At 42.2% G+C, this 17,441-nt stretch overlaps 2 protein-coding genes across 2 annotated transcripts in view; both read right to left on the reverse strand.

The window, feature by feature from the left end:
* The window catches only part of rims2a (regulating synaptic membrane exocytosis 2a), a 148,266-nt gene extending 145,425 nt beyond the window's left edge, over window positions 1-2,841 (reverse strand). The window contains 1 exon segment of the mRNA XM_073485080.1: window positions 2,648-2,841. Within this exon segment, the coding sequence (XP_073341181.1) occupies window positions 2,648-2,841 (194 nt within the window).
* A 3,472-nt stretch (window positions 2,842-6,313) lies between these two features.
* Window positions 6,314-16,836, reverse strand: dcaf13 (ddb1 and cul4 associated factor 13). Its single transcript, XM_073485267.1, has 11 exons — window positions 16,669-16,836; window positions 15,972-16,171; window positions 15,746-15,853; window positions 15,552-15,641; window positions 15,247-15,402; window positions 14,993-15,070; window positions 14,803-14,885; window positions 14,412-14,576; window positions 11,872-12,007; window positions 7,328-7,491; window positions 6,314-6,802 (listed from the first exon to the last, which is right to left on the reverse strand). Exons 1-11 carry the CDS (start codon window positions 16,736-16,738, stop codon window positions 6,715-6,717), a joined length of 1,338 nt encoding a protein of 445 aa, XP_073341368.1. The 5' UTR covers window positions 16,739-16,836; the 3' UTR covers window positions 6,314-6,714.
* Between the last annotated feature and the right edge of the window lie 605 nt (window positions 16,837-17,441).

A 17,441-nucleotide genomic window follows, 5' to 3' on the forward strand; every position in this document is an offset into this window, starting at 1 on the left:
CATGACCATCATTACTGTACTGCTCAGAGACTCACTGATGCATGGGAAGCTAGGGTAGCTCCAGTGTAGTCAGTTTAATGGAACAAATGCACCTGGAGCCATGCTTAATTGTACATGTTTCTGTTAAGATTCTGAGCTGAACTCTGCGACTGCAGCTTTGATGAGCTTTCTAGGACAGATTTCTACGAACGAGCTATAGATATGTAGAGCGCCGCCTAACGGACTTAAGGAAAAGGATCCTCGTTGGTGCAACACATCTCCTGCATACACACACACGTACAGGCCGGCTAAGAATGAGCAGGCTAAGAGAGAGTAGCTAATTACATGCGAGTCAGCAGCTCTGGATTTCCATCCACGCTCTCTGTAGCACCTCCAGTGAGATGACAGCAAGTTGGCAAGCCCTGCAGCTGGAGGCTTCTCTCTCTCCTCTCCATCCCTCCATCCTCCCAGGATTCCCTCTGTTAGATTACACACTTCGATGTTCAAACTGCCACTTTCCCGAAAAGCCGTCCAAGCCGCTGCGGGATTGGACCGTGACTGTGACAGCGCAGACGCACGGGCTATAGGGTTGGATGTTGCAGTGTGGGTGTTTGCTTCCGACATTAAACGCTACCGAGCATCCAATGACAAGTTAATCCACTGCAGTTGCACCTATGCCAGTGCTGAGCATATTAACGCTGCTTTAGGATATGTTGTGCTTGTGTGATTCATAGGTAAAGAAAGTGGGGATTTACTGTTTTGATGACTCATGATGAGTCACCTTGTACATATAGAGAGAACACAGGAAAACTGCTGTGTGAAATACTGAAAGAAAACTTTACTTTCAAGGCCAAAATGGGTCATGGGGTCTTCTAAAACACAACAAAATGGTGGCAGACATCCCTTAATATTAACTCTGTGTCTTTAGTCAGCTCCTAAGCATCTGCAGTACAGGCCTGCTGGCGAGATAAAACCCCAGGTAACCAAGGCATGCAGGAGAGAAGCCATGCTGGAAACATAATTCTTATGCAAATCAGCACACAAGCAATCGATACAAAGGCCTCTTTGACTGCCCCATGTCTTGTATGCTTTCAGCTTGTGTGGCCTGCAATCAGAGTTACCTAACATTATGGTGAGACAGTCAGTCAGTCAGTCAGTCAGTCATGTCCCTCCTCAAAGAAGAGGCCTCTTCTGCCCATGCTCAGTCATGACAAGGCTTTGACATCACTGTCAGGCTAAAGAGTGACTAAAACTGACAATCCCCTTTACCTCAGAGAAAGAGAAATGGGGAAAAACACTCAGCTATTGGGGAGGAGAAGGGGTTGGGGGTAGTGAAAGCAGGGAGAAGGCGGAAAAGGCCTGGATGATTCACACAGCACGCACCGCAGCGGCTGAGGTAGCCGTGTCTTGGAGTACATGAGTCATGTTTATCATGCAGCAGCACTTGGTTGGGATTGCACAACTTTCCCTCCATTAGGAATGCTGCCATGTTGAAATCATTTACCTGATGATGGAAAACAACGAGCTCTAATGCCTCTAGAAAGCTCCCAGTGACAGTCGTGCACATCTCTTACACTAATGTCACCAGCCATGCTGTGAGGCTGCAGCAACAGTAAAGCCTGCCAGTGATCTCTTAGCAGAAATTTGGATAGACACACTCTTACTCATCAGTTATCGCCTGAGACGTGGCCAAATATTTAAGCTGAATTTCCAATAAAACAGTCCAAACACTACTGAGCATGCAGGCATGTGCATCATCTTCATTGAAGGAGGAAAACTACAAGGAAATCAACAGGATGGGTACATTTAAGGGCCCCCGCCCCGAAATCCTTCTCCTCTCATTAGCCCGGCTCTCCAAAGAAGGCCAAACCAAATTTTTAATTAACAATACATCAACTGAGTGTGCTTTAACGACCGGGGCAATACGGCAGAGTGTAATATTCCCCCATAAAAAGCTAGAGTTATGGCTCACACGGCAAAGGTTAGAGCGATGATGGCGGTAACAGTCCCGGTCCACCTTAAAAACTAAAACCCTACAGTGGACAGCGCCGTGGTGCTGAAACAGCTCCGAGCGACATCTGTACACAAGAGGAGCAGGGGGGTGAGGGGTGAGGGTGGGGGGAGGAGGAGGGGGAGGAAGGGGACGACGGGAGACTCTAACGCTGAAATCACACACACCCCGCGTGCGCCATCGCCACAAAGGACACCTTAAATGATCCTTCCAGTGTCATATTGTGTAATCTCGGTGACGTTCGCGGGGAAAGGTTAAGCAATTTGGCGTGCTTTTTACGTGAAAATGGCGCCCGTTGCTGCTAACCCTGCCCATTATAGTACCGCTACAGCTCCAACAAAGTGAGGGGGGGAGAGAAAAAAAAAAGAGGTTGGAGTGTGTGCCGCATTATAAAACACGATACTCAGCCATTCAAATAAAGTGTATGAAAAAAGAGGGGGGGGGGAGTCGAGAAGCGGCAACCCCAGCTCACCTTGGTCCTGTCGGCTAGTGGTCGACTATTCAAGCTCTGGCTTGGATGTCAAGAGGCAACATGATCCACCAGCATCTCACAGAGAGACAATTACAGACACACACACTGTAATAACAGCCCACAAACACCCGGGGTTAGGCTATTGACAGCCCCGACAGCTCCCTCCACAACCGCCTTTCTCTTACTTTAGCATCGACTGTTCCTTCGCTTCCTCCTTCTTCTGTCGGTCCATGACACCGAGGATGATCTTCCTCTCATCCTCGGTGAGGTGGCTGAGGTCCGGCATCTCCGGCATGGCGCCGGCCGCTGAGGCAGCAGCAGCGGCGGCAGCAGCAGCAGCAGGGCCAGGGCCGCCCCGGGGCCCGTGTGGAGCAGACATCTTTTACACACAGTGGCTACAAATAAACGAGAAAAGCACCGTCAAGCAGCAGCAGCAGGACGATATTCATGTTCACATTTCATGCTGTCACAATTCAAATTGGCGGTGAAAAGGGGGGGGGGGGGGGGGGGGGTTTCGCTCCCAGGCACCGTGAGACTCTCAGAGGCGGCATGGAGGGAGTATCATGCACACAGTAACACCGCGCTGCAGGAGTAAAAGCGTCAAAATATTAATTACAGGCTTCATCCTCATCTATTAAATGCTCATAATGGAGTTATCAGATACGCTGCAGCCGGGGTGAGCGGTGCCTGCACACTCAAGCTGTTGCAGGCTGAAAGCACCACATTTACACATGAAAATATCTGTGAGATCAGAAAACAGACGCCCTTAAAGGAAGCAGGAGCGCACAGGCTGCAGGCTACAACCTTCAGGTATTCCCAACACAAGCCTCCATCCATCCATCCATCCAGGGGTAGAAAAGTAGAAGAAGAAAAAAAAAAAGCAACCAACTCTTGCCTTTTATTTTGCAGTCATGTTAAATCCTGTCTAACCCATCGCTGCCATCCTTTAGAAAGGTTTCACTCGCATGGTGGAATAAAGGAAGGAAAAAGGTGCCCGGTCCTTGTTTTGTTTTCGTTTTGGGGGAGTCCGTAACCCTCCTCTGTCACTCTGGTTAGCTCGCTTTCCTCCAGGTTGGTAATTCTTGGAGATTTCTTAAATGCACAAAAATGGATGCAATGAGAGAGAGAGAGAGAGAGAGAGAGAGAGAGAGAGGGAGGGAGATAGAGAGAGAGGGGGAGAAAGAGAGAGAGAGAGAGGAGGGGAAAAAATCCAGATAGGAAGAAGAGGCGGAGCGATGGAAACACGTAGAGGAATAAAGCCGAGAGGACGCGCTGGATGTTCATTGACAGCAGGCACACAGCAGCAGCAAAAACACGGACTGGAGGAGGAGGCTGTGTGCAGCTGGAGCAGCACTGTACAACAGGAAGAGCCTGATGCATATTTCATAAGCAGATCATGAGCACTGGGAGAGAGAGGGGGGAGGATAAATACAGAATATGACTAGTGACAGTGACCGTTACTGCAGGTGAGGCTGTGTTTCCGGTCAGTCCTGCTTTTATTTATTCAGTGTACAGTACACGAGGCGCTCTGCTGCCTGATGATGTGAGAAGTGTTGTGGTGACAAATGTAGGGAAGTAAAGCTCGAGCAGTTACACAACAAACAGTCGTGTCAGGAAACAATGTGAATGTGGATATTTTCTGATTTAAAGAGAGTATCTGAGGGTTTGGACTGTTTGGTCAAACAAATAAAGACATTTGGAGACGTCACCACGGGCTCTGGGAACTTCTGTTCACACAGATCAAATGATTGCTCTGTTAAATGAGAAAATAACTGGTAGATTAATTGATATTTAAAAAAAAGAACTGTTATTTCAAATAGTTTGTCAGTGAATTAGAAAAACTGTGGATCACAGGTTGACCGAAAGAGGAAGAAAAGCCACTTCACACTTCACCGTGTAAAAACAATTGGAGTTTTCAGCAGATCTACACACCCAGATGCATCAGTCTTTAATCAAACCATCACGTTTGTGTCAGCCCTCTTGTAAACTCTGTCAAAATACCAGGTAACACTAATCCCTGACTCCTGACTAAGTCCCTCCTTCTGATCCCTGACCCTTTCCCAAATACACCTTCCTCTTTCTCTCTCTCTCTCTCTCAGGCGGCAGCGCTGATAGGATTTGAAGGACACCATTAAGAAGATAGAGTCTCGAGCTCATTAGGGCTGTTAAGTAAATTAGCACCTCTGCAGTGATCTACTACAAGTCAAACAACAAGATCACAATTTCTTCAAAATGACGTTTTCACAACAACAACTTGGTTTAAAAGTTTATTAGAATTACACACCTGCAAATAAGATGATTTGTTTCGTATACATACAGATTTTGAGTTTGGTATGCGCTCTAAAAATGGTAACTAGCTTATGGGTAGTTAAATATTCCAAAACTGAAGGAGAAACTGAAGAGAAACTAGAGTTGTATGGTTGTATGCCTTCACGCACCAGTCAAGTTGCTGTTCCTGAGCTATGCTGATGAATAATGGACAGAACATTTTATAAAGAATATTATGATGTCACAGTGAAGTTGACCTTTGACCTTTTGGACATAAAATGTGTTAACTTTATCATTTTATCCTATTAGTAATTTGTGTAAAATGTTGTCATAATTATCATATGAATTGTTGTCCATTCTGACAGAATGACCTGATCTATTCATAAAGGAGACATATTATGATAACTCACTTGTCAGTGCTCAGGCACATATATTTGGATATACAGAGTGCCTGCCAATCCACAACCTGTTAAATAAAACACCAAGTCTGTTTTTTTGTGGGATGCCTACGTCACCTTACGTGGGATTCAGCAAGCCATTCTGATTTTGGCCTCCTTCTTAAGTGGAGGCTTGTTTGAATAATACAGACCTCAACAGCAACAGCTGAGAACAAACTTATTTTTTATTGTAAGTGCAGACCGCTAGCACTAGAATTATCAGAAGACTCAGATTCAGAAGATGCAGATTGGGCCTCGAGTAGGAGGTTTGATGCCCGTAACCATCTTTTTCATGATGCATTTTGTATTTGTACTGCACTTCTAGCTCCGCTAACATTACCTTTGTTGTTATATGAAGCCTGTTTTGCTCCAGGATGCTTACCGGTATGTGTGTGTGTGTTGCTGCTGTGTGTAAATTTACTTGATGGACATGCACTTAATTTAAACATAAATGTATATGTGAAGTGAAATAGTCAAACTGCAGGAATTTATGTGCTTGGCAACTGTGTTACTGCGATTAACACCAAATATAGCACCCTGAGAAGCCATTTCACCATTTGAGTATTATTAGCATACGTTACTTTATTTACTGAGGCGTCAATGTCAGGTAAACACCTAATGAGCCCAACATGTCTCCTTTAATGTCTAGCACCCGTGCTAAAAGTTAGCTAAAACGTCTCATAGCATTAAAAATAAAGCAGAAAACAACCCCTGCAGATATTAAACACTTCCCAAATGTTTCTTAAGGCTTCAGTATGCTTTTAGAGAAATGTTCGGTGGATCTTCTAACATAAAATATTCTTGTTGCTTACTGAAATATCGGGAAATCAGGGCCACTTTATGTAGCAATTGGCGAGATGTGTGGTATAAAGTAAGAGGGGGTTTGAGTTATTAAGAGATTGCCCCATTTGTATTATTTACCATGTTGTAACTACAAAAGACATGACAAAAGACTTGAGTATGTTAAGGACACAGGCGGGATGAGGCTCTGACAGCAGGCTTTTTGACAGGCCGTTGAGTGAAGCAATTTATAACAGGACACTTCTTTAATTTGAAGCAAACTGAAACCTTTATGCCATCTGTGGTAGTTTTAACGATCAACTGTAGCACATTTCTTACCTCATCTTCATTAATGGAAAAAATCTGTCTAATAAAAACACAAGGAACTTTAATTGTTGCAAGCAGGAACCAACTTAGAAACAATCTTTAAACATTTACTCTGTTCTTTATTTCTTAAATTGTTATAGTGGATCCTGTGATGAAAAATGCAAACTTGCTCAGAGCAAAACATGTGTTAAGTCACTCAAATGAAGGATGCAAATCAATGGCAGAGAAAACGAGTCTTCTTGTATATATTTACAGTCTGTGTCCTTGTAATTCAAAAGATGCAGAACTGGTCACTTGTCCTTCCCAACAACTGACAACTGACGCTTTTTTGTCTCAAGCGTAAGCAGTCTGAACATGTCCCATGTGGGTGTAATCTTGGGCTCCACCTCATCTCTTGACGGTTGCCCCTTCTGGTCTACTGTTCTCTCTTCCGGCTCCGTCTATTTGACAACAGTCACAACATGCTTCTCCTTCTCAGACACCACAGGAACAGCTCCTGGTTTACTGTGCTTGCGGACGTTCCTCTCCCTGGAAGACAAAAGAGGAAGAGGCGTGAATGACTCAATCTGCTGGGGAGAATATGCAGGAAAGAATGGAAAGAAGAGGGAGGGAGAGCTCAGCAAACAGAAGAGAGGAAGAGACTGAATATGAGACTATTGACCTAACACCTACGTCACAGACTACACTAATGTTCCCTGAAAATAATGCATAAAGCATGGATAGTAAATCATTCACAGTCCAAACACACATCTGCCGCAGACTGAGCTATGAATCACAGGACGGCAGGGCAAACTGGGACAATCAATCCACCATACAAACTGTAAATGAGTATGTAAGGCCTATTGAGACCATGTCATGGGGGGCAGTGCCATCTGGGAGATTTTCCATTGGGCTGGTGTGACTGCATAGGTCAGACCTACCCTGGCAGCAGCCCAAGTCACAATCACCTCTACATGGACACAGGGGGGGACATCATGCCATTCCTATAGATACACTAGCTACCGCATTTCCTATTCCTAAAAGGAAGGAAAAGGAAAAATAATGGATACATACTTCCTCCGGCGAGCCTCTTTCATAATCCTCAGTTCCTTGCTCTCGTGGAAGATGTTCTTGGGTAGATGTCGGTGACGAGCGATGCGTCTGATCTGCGGGTGGTGCTGGAACTTCTCCTTCAACTTCTGACTGTAGTTGCTGGCCTGCCTCTCTCTCGGGGCCATCTACATGACACAAGAGAGGACGAGTTGATTGATAAAAATTGGATAAAAACAGAAAATGAAGAGGCTGGATAATGAGAGTGGATCGAGAGACAGGACAAGATGAAGTCAGGTGAAGAGGAACAATGAAAGGGTGGATTTGGATACAGTGTTCAAGAAGGGAAAATAATAAACAAGACAAGCAGTGGTCGGAAGTAAACAACAAAATTGGTTGTTTACATTGCCTTCAAAAATAGCCCATATGAATATTTTATCACCTGATGCCAGGTGATGTCAGTGCCTTCCAAACTGCTTTGTACGTTTTTATGATAAACCTGATGCAATAATAAAGCAATTATAAATGTATCTTGATGGATCAAAATGTTTGATTTCTCTCAAAATGTTTTTCATTGAATGACAATGTAGCATATTTGTGAGGATCTAGATGTGTATATGTAATAAACATGATGAATAACTTCCATTATCTTTGCTCCCGCTTAGCCTTCCTCACCAAAGGTCAAGAAGAAGCCTAGCTTAGAACGTCCATTACATTTCATCATCCAGCTGATTCAGCCATAAGGAACATACAGTCCAGTCTTACAAAATTGTTACAGGTGATCATAATGTCAAGTATTGGATTTTAAATGTCCAGTTATTGACTTTACAGCATCGAGACATAATCTCTAATCGACATGGCTGCTGGTAGGAAACAGGATACTAACGTGTTCTTCAAAATAAATGTTGTTACATGCTGTTTTGGCCCCAATGTGTAGTTACAGTTTTGAGGAGGCACGTGTCAACCACAGGGAAGGGACTACACCAGGCCATAAACCTAGGGGTGGGTACCATTAAAAATGTTTTGATTCTGGTACAGATACCTCGACTTCTATACAAGTTCCTGAATGATACTTTTTTCCAATTTTTCAATAATCAATAGTATTGAGGCAATTTGGTCGGTGCTATAAAAGTATCGCAGTTTGATACCTAGCCCTTCATAAACCCAAATGGATAAAACAACATATAACGTGTTATCGAGTTTTTACAGATATTAATTGTTGTATTAACTCACACTACCCTGCCTTTCTTTACCTTGCGAGCATGGTGGATTTTTGTGAGAGCACTTGATCACGTGATCTTGCAAATCCATCTTACCCGGCTTCAAGCTACGTGCTTGTGGCCGAACCACAGTGGTTCAACCAATCAGTGTCCAATTAGAAAGTACGGGCAGCGTGGGTGTGGTTTAGATTTAACGACCAGCAGGAGAAGTGACTGTTGCGTTTCCCAAACAGAGGATGATCATTGCTGAGCCGTCATTTCTTAAACTCCCTCTGGTGATGCGTCAGCGTCATGTCATTTAACGCATGGTGGGTTCCCATAGTGAGAGATGTGTTATCTGAGGTGCTTTCCAAACTGCCTAGATTCCAGTAATGATGAGCAAGATTCCCCAAATTATTTTACATCTACCTGTTAAACAACCATATACAAGTTTAGAAAGATGTATTTTCCATTCAGCTCAGGTGGCGTTTTGTTAATTACCGACAGTTACCATATGCCCTGTTCTACATCATAAAATGTTGGCCGGTACAGTAAGCAGTAACTTCATCTCGACAACGTGCTCATTCAAAACGGAATCAATGTCTGTTAAAAAGTGAAGACACAAGCTCAACAACATCCCTCCCTCTCCCCTCTCTGTCTCCCTCATAAAAACCAGCAGCTACTCGGACTGGTCTTGGCTGAGGCTGCCCTCCTCGAAGGCTTTTATTCTAATTAAAAGCAATGATTTGTCTCAGATTCAATTTGTCGGAGAAGAGCTGTTAGACGCTGATCTTGTTGGACTAAACTAATTCCCCTGGATACACACATGGTTAACCTGCTAAACACTGTTTGTATAATCTCAACAAGATGGATATGAGATAGCAGAAGATGATGCTTCACTTTCATTTTGTTTGGATAGAGTCACTCTTGTGATCTCTTCTTACCTAAGAATGAGTCAAACATAGACGCCGTGTCTTAAATCTTATACTATGTGCTATATACCCAATATGTATATGTAATTAATGCTGGTAAAGCAGACTTGACAGACTGCTGCCAGCGCGGTACAGTAAAATGCAGCCACCAACAAAGTGGAATAGATCGAGATGAGGTGTCATTGTCACTTATGTCATACTTCAGATGCTTGCTCTGACCAATCAAAATAATGCCATTGATCTTTTGCTTAGGGCAGAGGAATTAAGCACTGTATCAGTTATGGTAACACTGAAGCCACTAAAGTAATTGCTGAGGTCTGGAAACACAATGACAAGTCTGACACAGCAAGAAATACAAGAAGTCACAGTTAGACAGGTCACACAGGTGAGAAACAAGACAACACTTTTACCAGATTATCTAAAACACTTTTTCAGAGGTAAAACCAGAAGGTAAACCGGACGGGGAAAAAAAGGGGTGAAACTTCGGCAAGTGAACTAAATCAAAGGCGGAAGTGGACAAATTTACTTTTCCGTTTTCTGGTGTGCCACATGAAGGCACCGCAAAACAGGGGACAATAGAAAGCAGCATGGAGGCCAGAGACAGTGTTACGGTAATTACTTTCTTATATCTTTTACTTGGGTCTCTCTTTCAAACTTAATGCTGATGGAACAATGTTTGAGAGCTGCTTGAACAGTTTGACATGTGATTGGCTGACATTACACCGTCTGAATGCGAAATTGGTGGACTACTATGAAGACTGTCTGAGTGCTTGTGTTTCTTGCATCCGGCCCTTAGAAGAGATGTTTTAGCCACAGTCCATTGGCTGTCTGGCTAATAGCTGGAGTTTCACTTAGACACAGGTATTAGGTATAGTGTTCTGACACAGGTAATCACACAGCAGTACTGTGGCTATGGAGAAAGATCGTTACCCTTTCTGACTTCCTTTAAGCAATGTCACCATGTTCCCCAATGTCAGCTATCAACTTGCCAAGAACAATATGTTCATATCCAACAGAAAAGATGGGCAAACCTACAAAATAAAACCCAATATGTAATAATCCCTAACTATCTATTAATTACCCAGCGTCATGTCTCTGATCAGACAGTAATTGGTCCAAAAGTGGCACCTCTATATTTGATCAATGAAGGAGACAAGTCAAACAGTACCACAGCACATCAAGGTCAATCAATACAAACTCTTCATAGAGATTCAGTTGGCTTTTAAAACTCTAAATCAGTGGGCAGTGATAAATCAAGGTTCCTAGGGCAAGGGATATTAATTCTACCCAATTGAAAATAAACAGGAGCTGATTGACTCAACAGGTTTCAGGTCTTTGACTAAAATACAAAGGGTTAAATTTACACTGGAGTCAAAGACCGCGGCTGCAAAGTTATGAGAGGAACAGTAACGTGCAGCAGCTGATAGAGAAGTCCCGATCAGTTCGCTGTGATGCCTTCAGACACAGACAAAGCCTCGATTCAGCATTTCAGCATTTCTTGATAATTAAAGACCCTTTCAGTACAACTTGATTGTTAATGCTTCATTATGTTCGGAGTGGCCTGCTTTAAGTGATTGGCCGATTTAAACTGCTGATAGGAGCAGCCCTTGTCTGATCTCTTTAAGTGCAAAGCTTGCGAATAAATCTTCTCTTACACAGTGACAGTAAAACAAGTGCCAAAAGCGGGCCAATTTTCCACTCGGAAGCTGCATTAAGAGAATAAGCAAGAGTGAATCCGATTAGGAGTGAAAGATGGTTGTTGGAGATGGCACATGAGATTCCATCGATTTTTATCATCCGGCCATAACTGGGATTTGGGGCACTGGAACACTTCCCAGCATTTTACAGGAGCTTTATGTGACAGTTGAGTATTACATAATATTAAGGCCATCGTTCCTGCTTACACAGCCTATATTATCTAAATACAATACATGTGATGCTTACTAAACAAGATATCAAAAGTCAGCGGAGCCTCGCCTGGAAAAGGTTTTTTAGCTGAATCTTTTGCTGGCAATTTGTCAAACAACTGCACAAGCTTTTGAGTTTTTTGGACTTCCACCTGCCACAGGAGTTGCTGTGCCAGTTGGTACATTGTACTTATTGAGAGTGATTCTACCCTAAGTCAGCATCCATCAGGGCATTTGGCAACAGTGGCTCCTGGCATAGTCACCCACTCTTACCCTGCTGAAGTGGGCCCAGGGCCATGGCAGTGTCGATGAATGCAGCTAACTCATAAAACAAGATCAGGTAAAATACTGGAGGGAGATACAGTATACAGTATGTCTGACAGCTGAGGGAAATACAGCTGTTGATTGGTATACAGAGCAGCGCATACTGCTTACCAAGAGCAGCCAATAAGCAGCAAGCTGCCTTAAATTAATGGATTGACGCTGAAAATATCAATGAAATGATGAAGTGAAAATGAGGCAGGACTCACCACTCCGAGCTTCTCAGATGCGTTGGCCTTCCACAGTCGGATGTTCATTTCGTCAGAACCACTCAGGATGTATTTGTTGTCTGCTGACCACTTTATGCAGATGACATGCTGCATGCGTTTGGTGTGGTAAACCTCTCTACATTTCAAAAAAAGACAACAAAAGACAATGCCTTCATTAGCACGTATACAGAAGTTGTTAGTGTTATGGGTGTTGGTAAACAGGATTACCAACATCAATACTGATAAATAATACTTAATAATATTAGTGTAACACTCATCATAAACTTATGAATAATGTTTTGTTTCCCTTTGTAAACTCCTACTCATGTTATGTTGACCGATCCATCCACTTTGTGGCTCGAGAACAATGTCACACTACTTCCTCCTTTGCTCCCAACAGAAAGAAGTCATAGCAGTTATTTTTCATGGCAGACATTTTAGCCTCATTTTCACCAAAGTACTTCCGGTATAGCACCCTTTGAGGATGGTTTGATCTGTGTGTGCGTGCAATCTACAGCACCAACGATATGCTGCTGATTAGCAGTGTACAGTAAAGATATGTACTTGGAGCATGAATGAAAATATTGCTTTCAGTACTTTCGGAAGCGCACAGTTCAAGGAGGCATCTCCTATCTCTCTCAGAAATGATCCTGTGGGTGTGCTGAGTACTTGGAGGTGTGGCAGCTCAGGTTTTGACAGGCGTGTGTTTCGCCTAAGTTGAGGCTCCATGTTATTGCATAAATCCATAAGCAGTGCTCGTGGCAATCTGAAACGACTCAGCAGCCATTCATCTGTCTCAAACAGATCTGTGCCATCTCTAAAAACACGCTCTCTGCGTAAGGCGTGGTTGGCCAAAGCATTTGTTCGTATATCGCTTCTTGCATGAGGCCCGATGTGACCTATATTGTACATTACTGACAAATTGACAACATATACAAACTCCTAACCTTTTTATAACTCTGCTTTGCTTGCATTCATCATCTCTTTTCTGCCGCTCTCTCTCAAAACTGTGAAAAGTATCTCAGCTCTGTTCAGTGTTCTAGTGAGTCATTTCAGTGAGCACGCAAAATAGGAGGCCTAATCTAATGGAATGCATTATTTATTAATGATTAATTAATTACACCTTTGCTTTTTCTGCAATAACATGTCTGATGTTAGGCTGCATTATATGGAGAAAAAAAACAAAGACATATGGCAATTATTTTGACAGATATTGTGATTTCAATATGATTCATGGTTAGTTGGAATTGTCATTTTTGCATCACAATTTTCATTTTCCCTGAACAAACCTGTTGAAATCATGGTGATGTGACCTTTGTTTGAGTCTGTACCAAACATGTTTTTTTATGTCTGGAGAAAAGAACAAAAGTACTTCATTACAATGTTGTTTTGTCACACGTTTTACCTTTACCAAAAAAATGGCAGATTCTGCAATTTGGCAATATTGCAATATTGCAATTTTGATAATATCACAATCAATTGTGCAGCCCCAGTCTCATGTGAAAAAGCTCTATTACTCCGGTCGACAGAATGTAAACACATGTTGTTTTTGGCTACTTGCTGAGATGCAGTTGTTTGACAGTCTTGTCAAAACATGTATCAAGTGTATCTTCATCTCAATAAGATCACTGATGAAGTGGAGAGGGCTTGCAGAACAACTTGGTGGAATAGCAAGAATTAAGGTTCAAGGCTTATTTAACACTTGTTACTGTGGATTTTGTGTCAGTCGTGTTTTATCAAAATACGACTAAGACTATTTCATGCTACTAGGTACCACATAGATGGAGCTCATAACATTTAACAACAGCATTTAATATAGGTGAGTCAGTATCTTGGCCCCGATACTAACATATGATATATTACTTGTGCTTCACCTATTATGAAAAATCAAAAAGGTGTGCTGTAAAAAAGGCTAACGAAATAATACCGTACTCATATGAAGTCAACTTCCAAAGTGTTTTCAACTGTTTCTACAATACACACTCTTCCCAGACCTGCCACATGGCGTGATGCTGTCCGGCTACATGCCCCTAGTTACTGTAACACAACTGTTGCTATTTGCTCTGGAGCTGGACAAATTGACAATCAACACTGCATGAACCATTACGTCATACAGCAACCAAACAATGGCTATGCTTTTTGTGGTTGAGAAGGTCAGTCAAAACAATCAGCATCCTAATATTAGCTTTGCCAACTAGAAACTATTATCAGCAATGCTAGGCAATAGGCCTTTTTTCACAGCACATAGTAGGAAAAACACAGGTGTTACTATTTATTTAACTTAAATATCAATAAACCACTCAAAGGGTAAGATACGATCCAATCAACACAGCCTGATCATGAATATATCGACAACAAAGTCAACATAATTAACTTTATAGACCCCAAAAACAAAACTATTACAATCAACTGCATTTAAAAGAAAGCTTATACTTCTTACTCTGTTGTGGCTCATTCAGAAGAACAGAAACAGTACTTGATTATGGACAAGTAATACAATCACAGTAACAATAATATTTTTTTAAGCTGGTGTTACTAACCTGCTGTGACCATTTTCTTTGGGAAAGATGCGGATAGTTTTGTCAAAACTGGCAGACACAAACTCCTTCCCAGTGGGAGAATAGTCAACATCCAGCACTGCAGAGACATGATCCATGTGCACTGTCATTGGCCGGTCCAGGTACCTCATGTCATATGTGTAGAGACTGATGAGAAAAAGAAAAAAGAAAAACAAAATGATCCCTGAGCTTTAGTAGAAAAAACATCAGTGAAACAATGACAGGATTGTGCATTAATCTCCCATCTGTTTTGAAGGTCTACCCAGGGCACAAAAGCTGGACTTTGAGCACAACAGACCCAATTTAGTGCCAACTGAAAATACTACCATGTGAATCCTAATCACTGTAACAACCTTTAACATCATCAACTCACTTGTAGTCTTCATTTGAACATGTGAAGTGATAGGCTTCCATAGGGTTCCAGCATAATGTGTTGCTCCTCATTGTCATAATAACCTTTAAAAGAAAAGTAAACACAGAGTAGATATAAATCATAGCATGTGACTGGTGAAGGAATGAGAGCAAAAGGTAAATTCCTGCAGCAACTAAATGGTAGAGCCTACCTTTTTAAGTGGTGCAGATTCTCTCATGTCATACAGTACTATACTTCTGTCAGAGGCACAGCTTGCAAGAAGTTCCGTCTGTGGAGAGACGTAAACCAGTAACTTTAAATATATCAGCAGGGTGACAGCTTGTTAGTCTTACAATCATCACTTTGATGGGAGTTTGAACATGGACAAATTGTTCAGGGCAAAGTGTTCTTCACTCTGTGACAGGACCAGGCCCGTCTCAGTGTGGTGAGCACATGGTGTTTTACCTCCACAGGGTTGAAGCGAACAGCGCTGAAGCTGTCGACGCCCCAGGTAAAAGACCGGATTGGGCTGCTCCTCTGCTCATCCCAGATGTCCACCTGCTGGCCGCATGTTGCAAACACAGCATCCTTCTGGTGATGGTCCAGTCCTGAGAAGACAGTCTGCAAGGGACAAGAATCTTTTTTATTATAATCAAAATATGATGTTTCATTCACCCTTGAGAGGTCAGAGGTCATGGTCACCTAAAGAGCATAATGTAACCACAACTGTCTCCAATAGTTATACTGCAGGAGATGCCCACTGATCATACCTTGCCCAGAATAGTGTTGAGTGGCTCCTCTTCCTCTCCGTAACCTGGCGCCTCCATTTTCCATTGCTTGATTGTTTTGTCGTCACCAACCTGTTAAAGTCAGTATGCAGAGATGTAAAACACAAGGCTGTATGAGAAGTCAGCAAATAAAAAAAGCACAGAAAACTCTTTTCATGTTGAATGGCAGCAGTCACCGTAAAGAAGGATGTTCCACAATGGCGGACAACCATTCCCCGGACAAAACCTTCATGTGCTTGGAGCGTGCGGACGCATTCGTGTTTGGTAAGGTTCCACACTTTCACCTAATGGGCAAATAAAACGTCCCGTCAGTGTCATGAATGAGTAAAACATGTTGTGTGCACAATGTCAAAGTATGTCATTGGCTGAGGTAAACGTGTATATACTTTGGCAGATAGTTACCTCGCCATCGCAGGAGCCAGAGAGCAAGGTGGAGAGGCTTGAGGTGTGCTTGGCCATACAGTTCACCCCATCTCTGTGTCCATCCAGAGAGGCCAGGAAAGGCTTGGCAAACACCCTGTCAAGCTTAGTGGAATTCAGAGCCTGGGTGTACTCTCTGCACACCTCAAATGGATGAAGTGTTGGGTCATAGTTTCTAGGGACTGAGAACAGAAAGTAAACACTGTCAGGACGTTTTTTTCTATATGAAGTTTTGGGCCAAAAAAATGCAGATATATGATATTAACATAACTGCTATTATGGACATACTCTTTTGCATCTTTTAATACCCATATTTTATTTAACTCAATTTGTTTTATATGTTTCATATGGCCTACAGGACCTGCACACAGGCTATAAGCTAACTCACAATTTTAAACTTAAATAGGTGCTAATGTCGTGGCTGTTGTTTACATGCTCATATTTGAAAAGCTTTCCATTTACTATATACTTCATATCAAAGTCTACAGACAACGACAGAGTTTCTCTAGATATAATAACATTGTGATGTTTTTTCAGTCACAAGATAATGGTTTGGAAAACGTAACAGTGTCACTGGTATTTTTAACTGCGACTTTCTGCGGATGATGTTTGCTGTGAAACACTGGCTAGCTAGCATACTGTGTGTTTAGCCTGTCCGAGTTTAAAGTTTATAACTTACCACGCTGAATATCATATTTGGTTTCCCGAACATAATCGTCCGGGTTCCTCGAGAGGACTTTAACTTTCATTTGGGAGCAGAGTGAAAAGGAAACACACTTTAAAAAATGTAGTTAGTTTAAAGCTAAACAAGGAAAATACTAGCAGGCACCACTGCCCATGTGTTGATGAGGAAGGAATTCATGCAGGGCCGCGTTGCATTGTGGGATGTACAGTCCTCCTGGTTGCGTCACTGACGAGCGTAACGAAACAGCCGTCAAGTTGCAAAATTTTACAATTCAACAGCCGGAAATACAACTGTTTGCGTTTTCCAAATAATACTTTCATTAGTTGTTTTGAGAAAAGTTACTGTTAGGACCGTCAGTTTGATAGAGTATACAGATATCTATACAAACATAGATATTATAGATGAACTGTTTTCCTCAACAGGCTTTACTAGATACTTGGGAGGATAAGGAAGACAATGATTAAAATACAGAAACAGATTTATTAAAAAAAATAATAAAAAAATAAAAGGGTAAATTATGAGAAAATTACACAGCCTTAGATGAACGAAGTGGTGAATCAAGATACAACGGCCAATATAAAATTAATATAAAAAATAGCTACATTCATGGTCATCAATATGGAACATAGAGTACATTTTAAGAGTGAGGAAAAGAAAAGATTAGGTTTCTTATGTGGACACTCTGACCTACTACTTTAATCATGTTTTTATCAGCTCATTCAGATGGTTAGGGATCCTTATTAAAAACACGTCAACCCTTTAAAATC

This window comes from Pagrus major, chromosome 17, assembly GCF_040436345.1.
Source record: "Pagrus major chromosome 17, Pma_NU_1.0".
Taxonomy (NCBI): domain Eukaryota; kingdom Metazoa; phylum Chordata; class Actinopteri; order Spariformes; family Sparidae; genus Pagrus; species Pagrus major.

Excerpts from the sequence above, each read along its gene's own strand:
- dcaf13 (XM_073485267.1), bottom strand. The coding sequence starts at position 16,738 with ATGAAAGTTAAAGTCCTCTCGAGGAACCCGGACGATTATGTTCGGGAA. Across the intron at positions 12,008-14,411 it reads AAAGAAAATGGTCACAGCAG|AGAGGTTTACCACACCAAAC; the intron begins GTTAGTAACACC and ends TTTGAAATGTAG. Across the intron at positions 6,803-7,327 it reads AAAGAGGCTCGCCGGAGGAA|GGAGAGGAACGTCCGCAAGC; the intron begins GTATGTATCCAT and ends TTTGTCTTCCAG.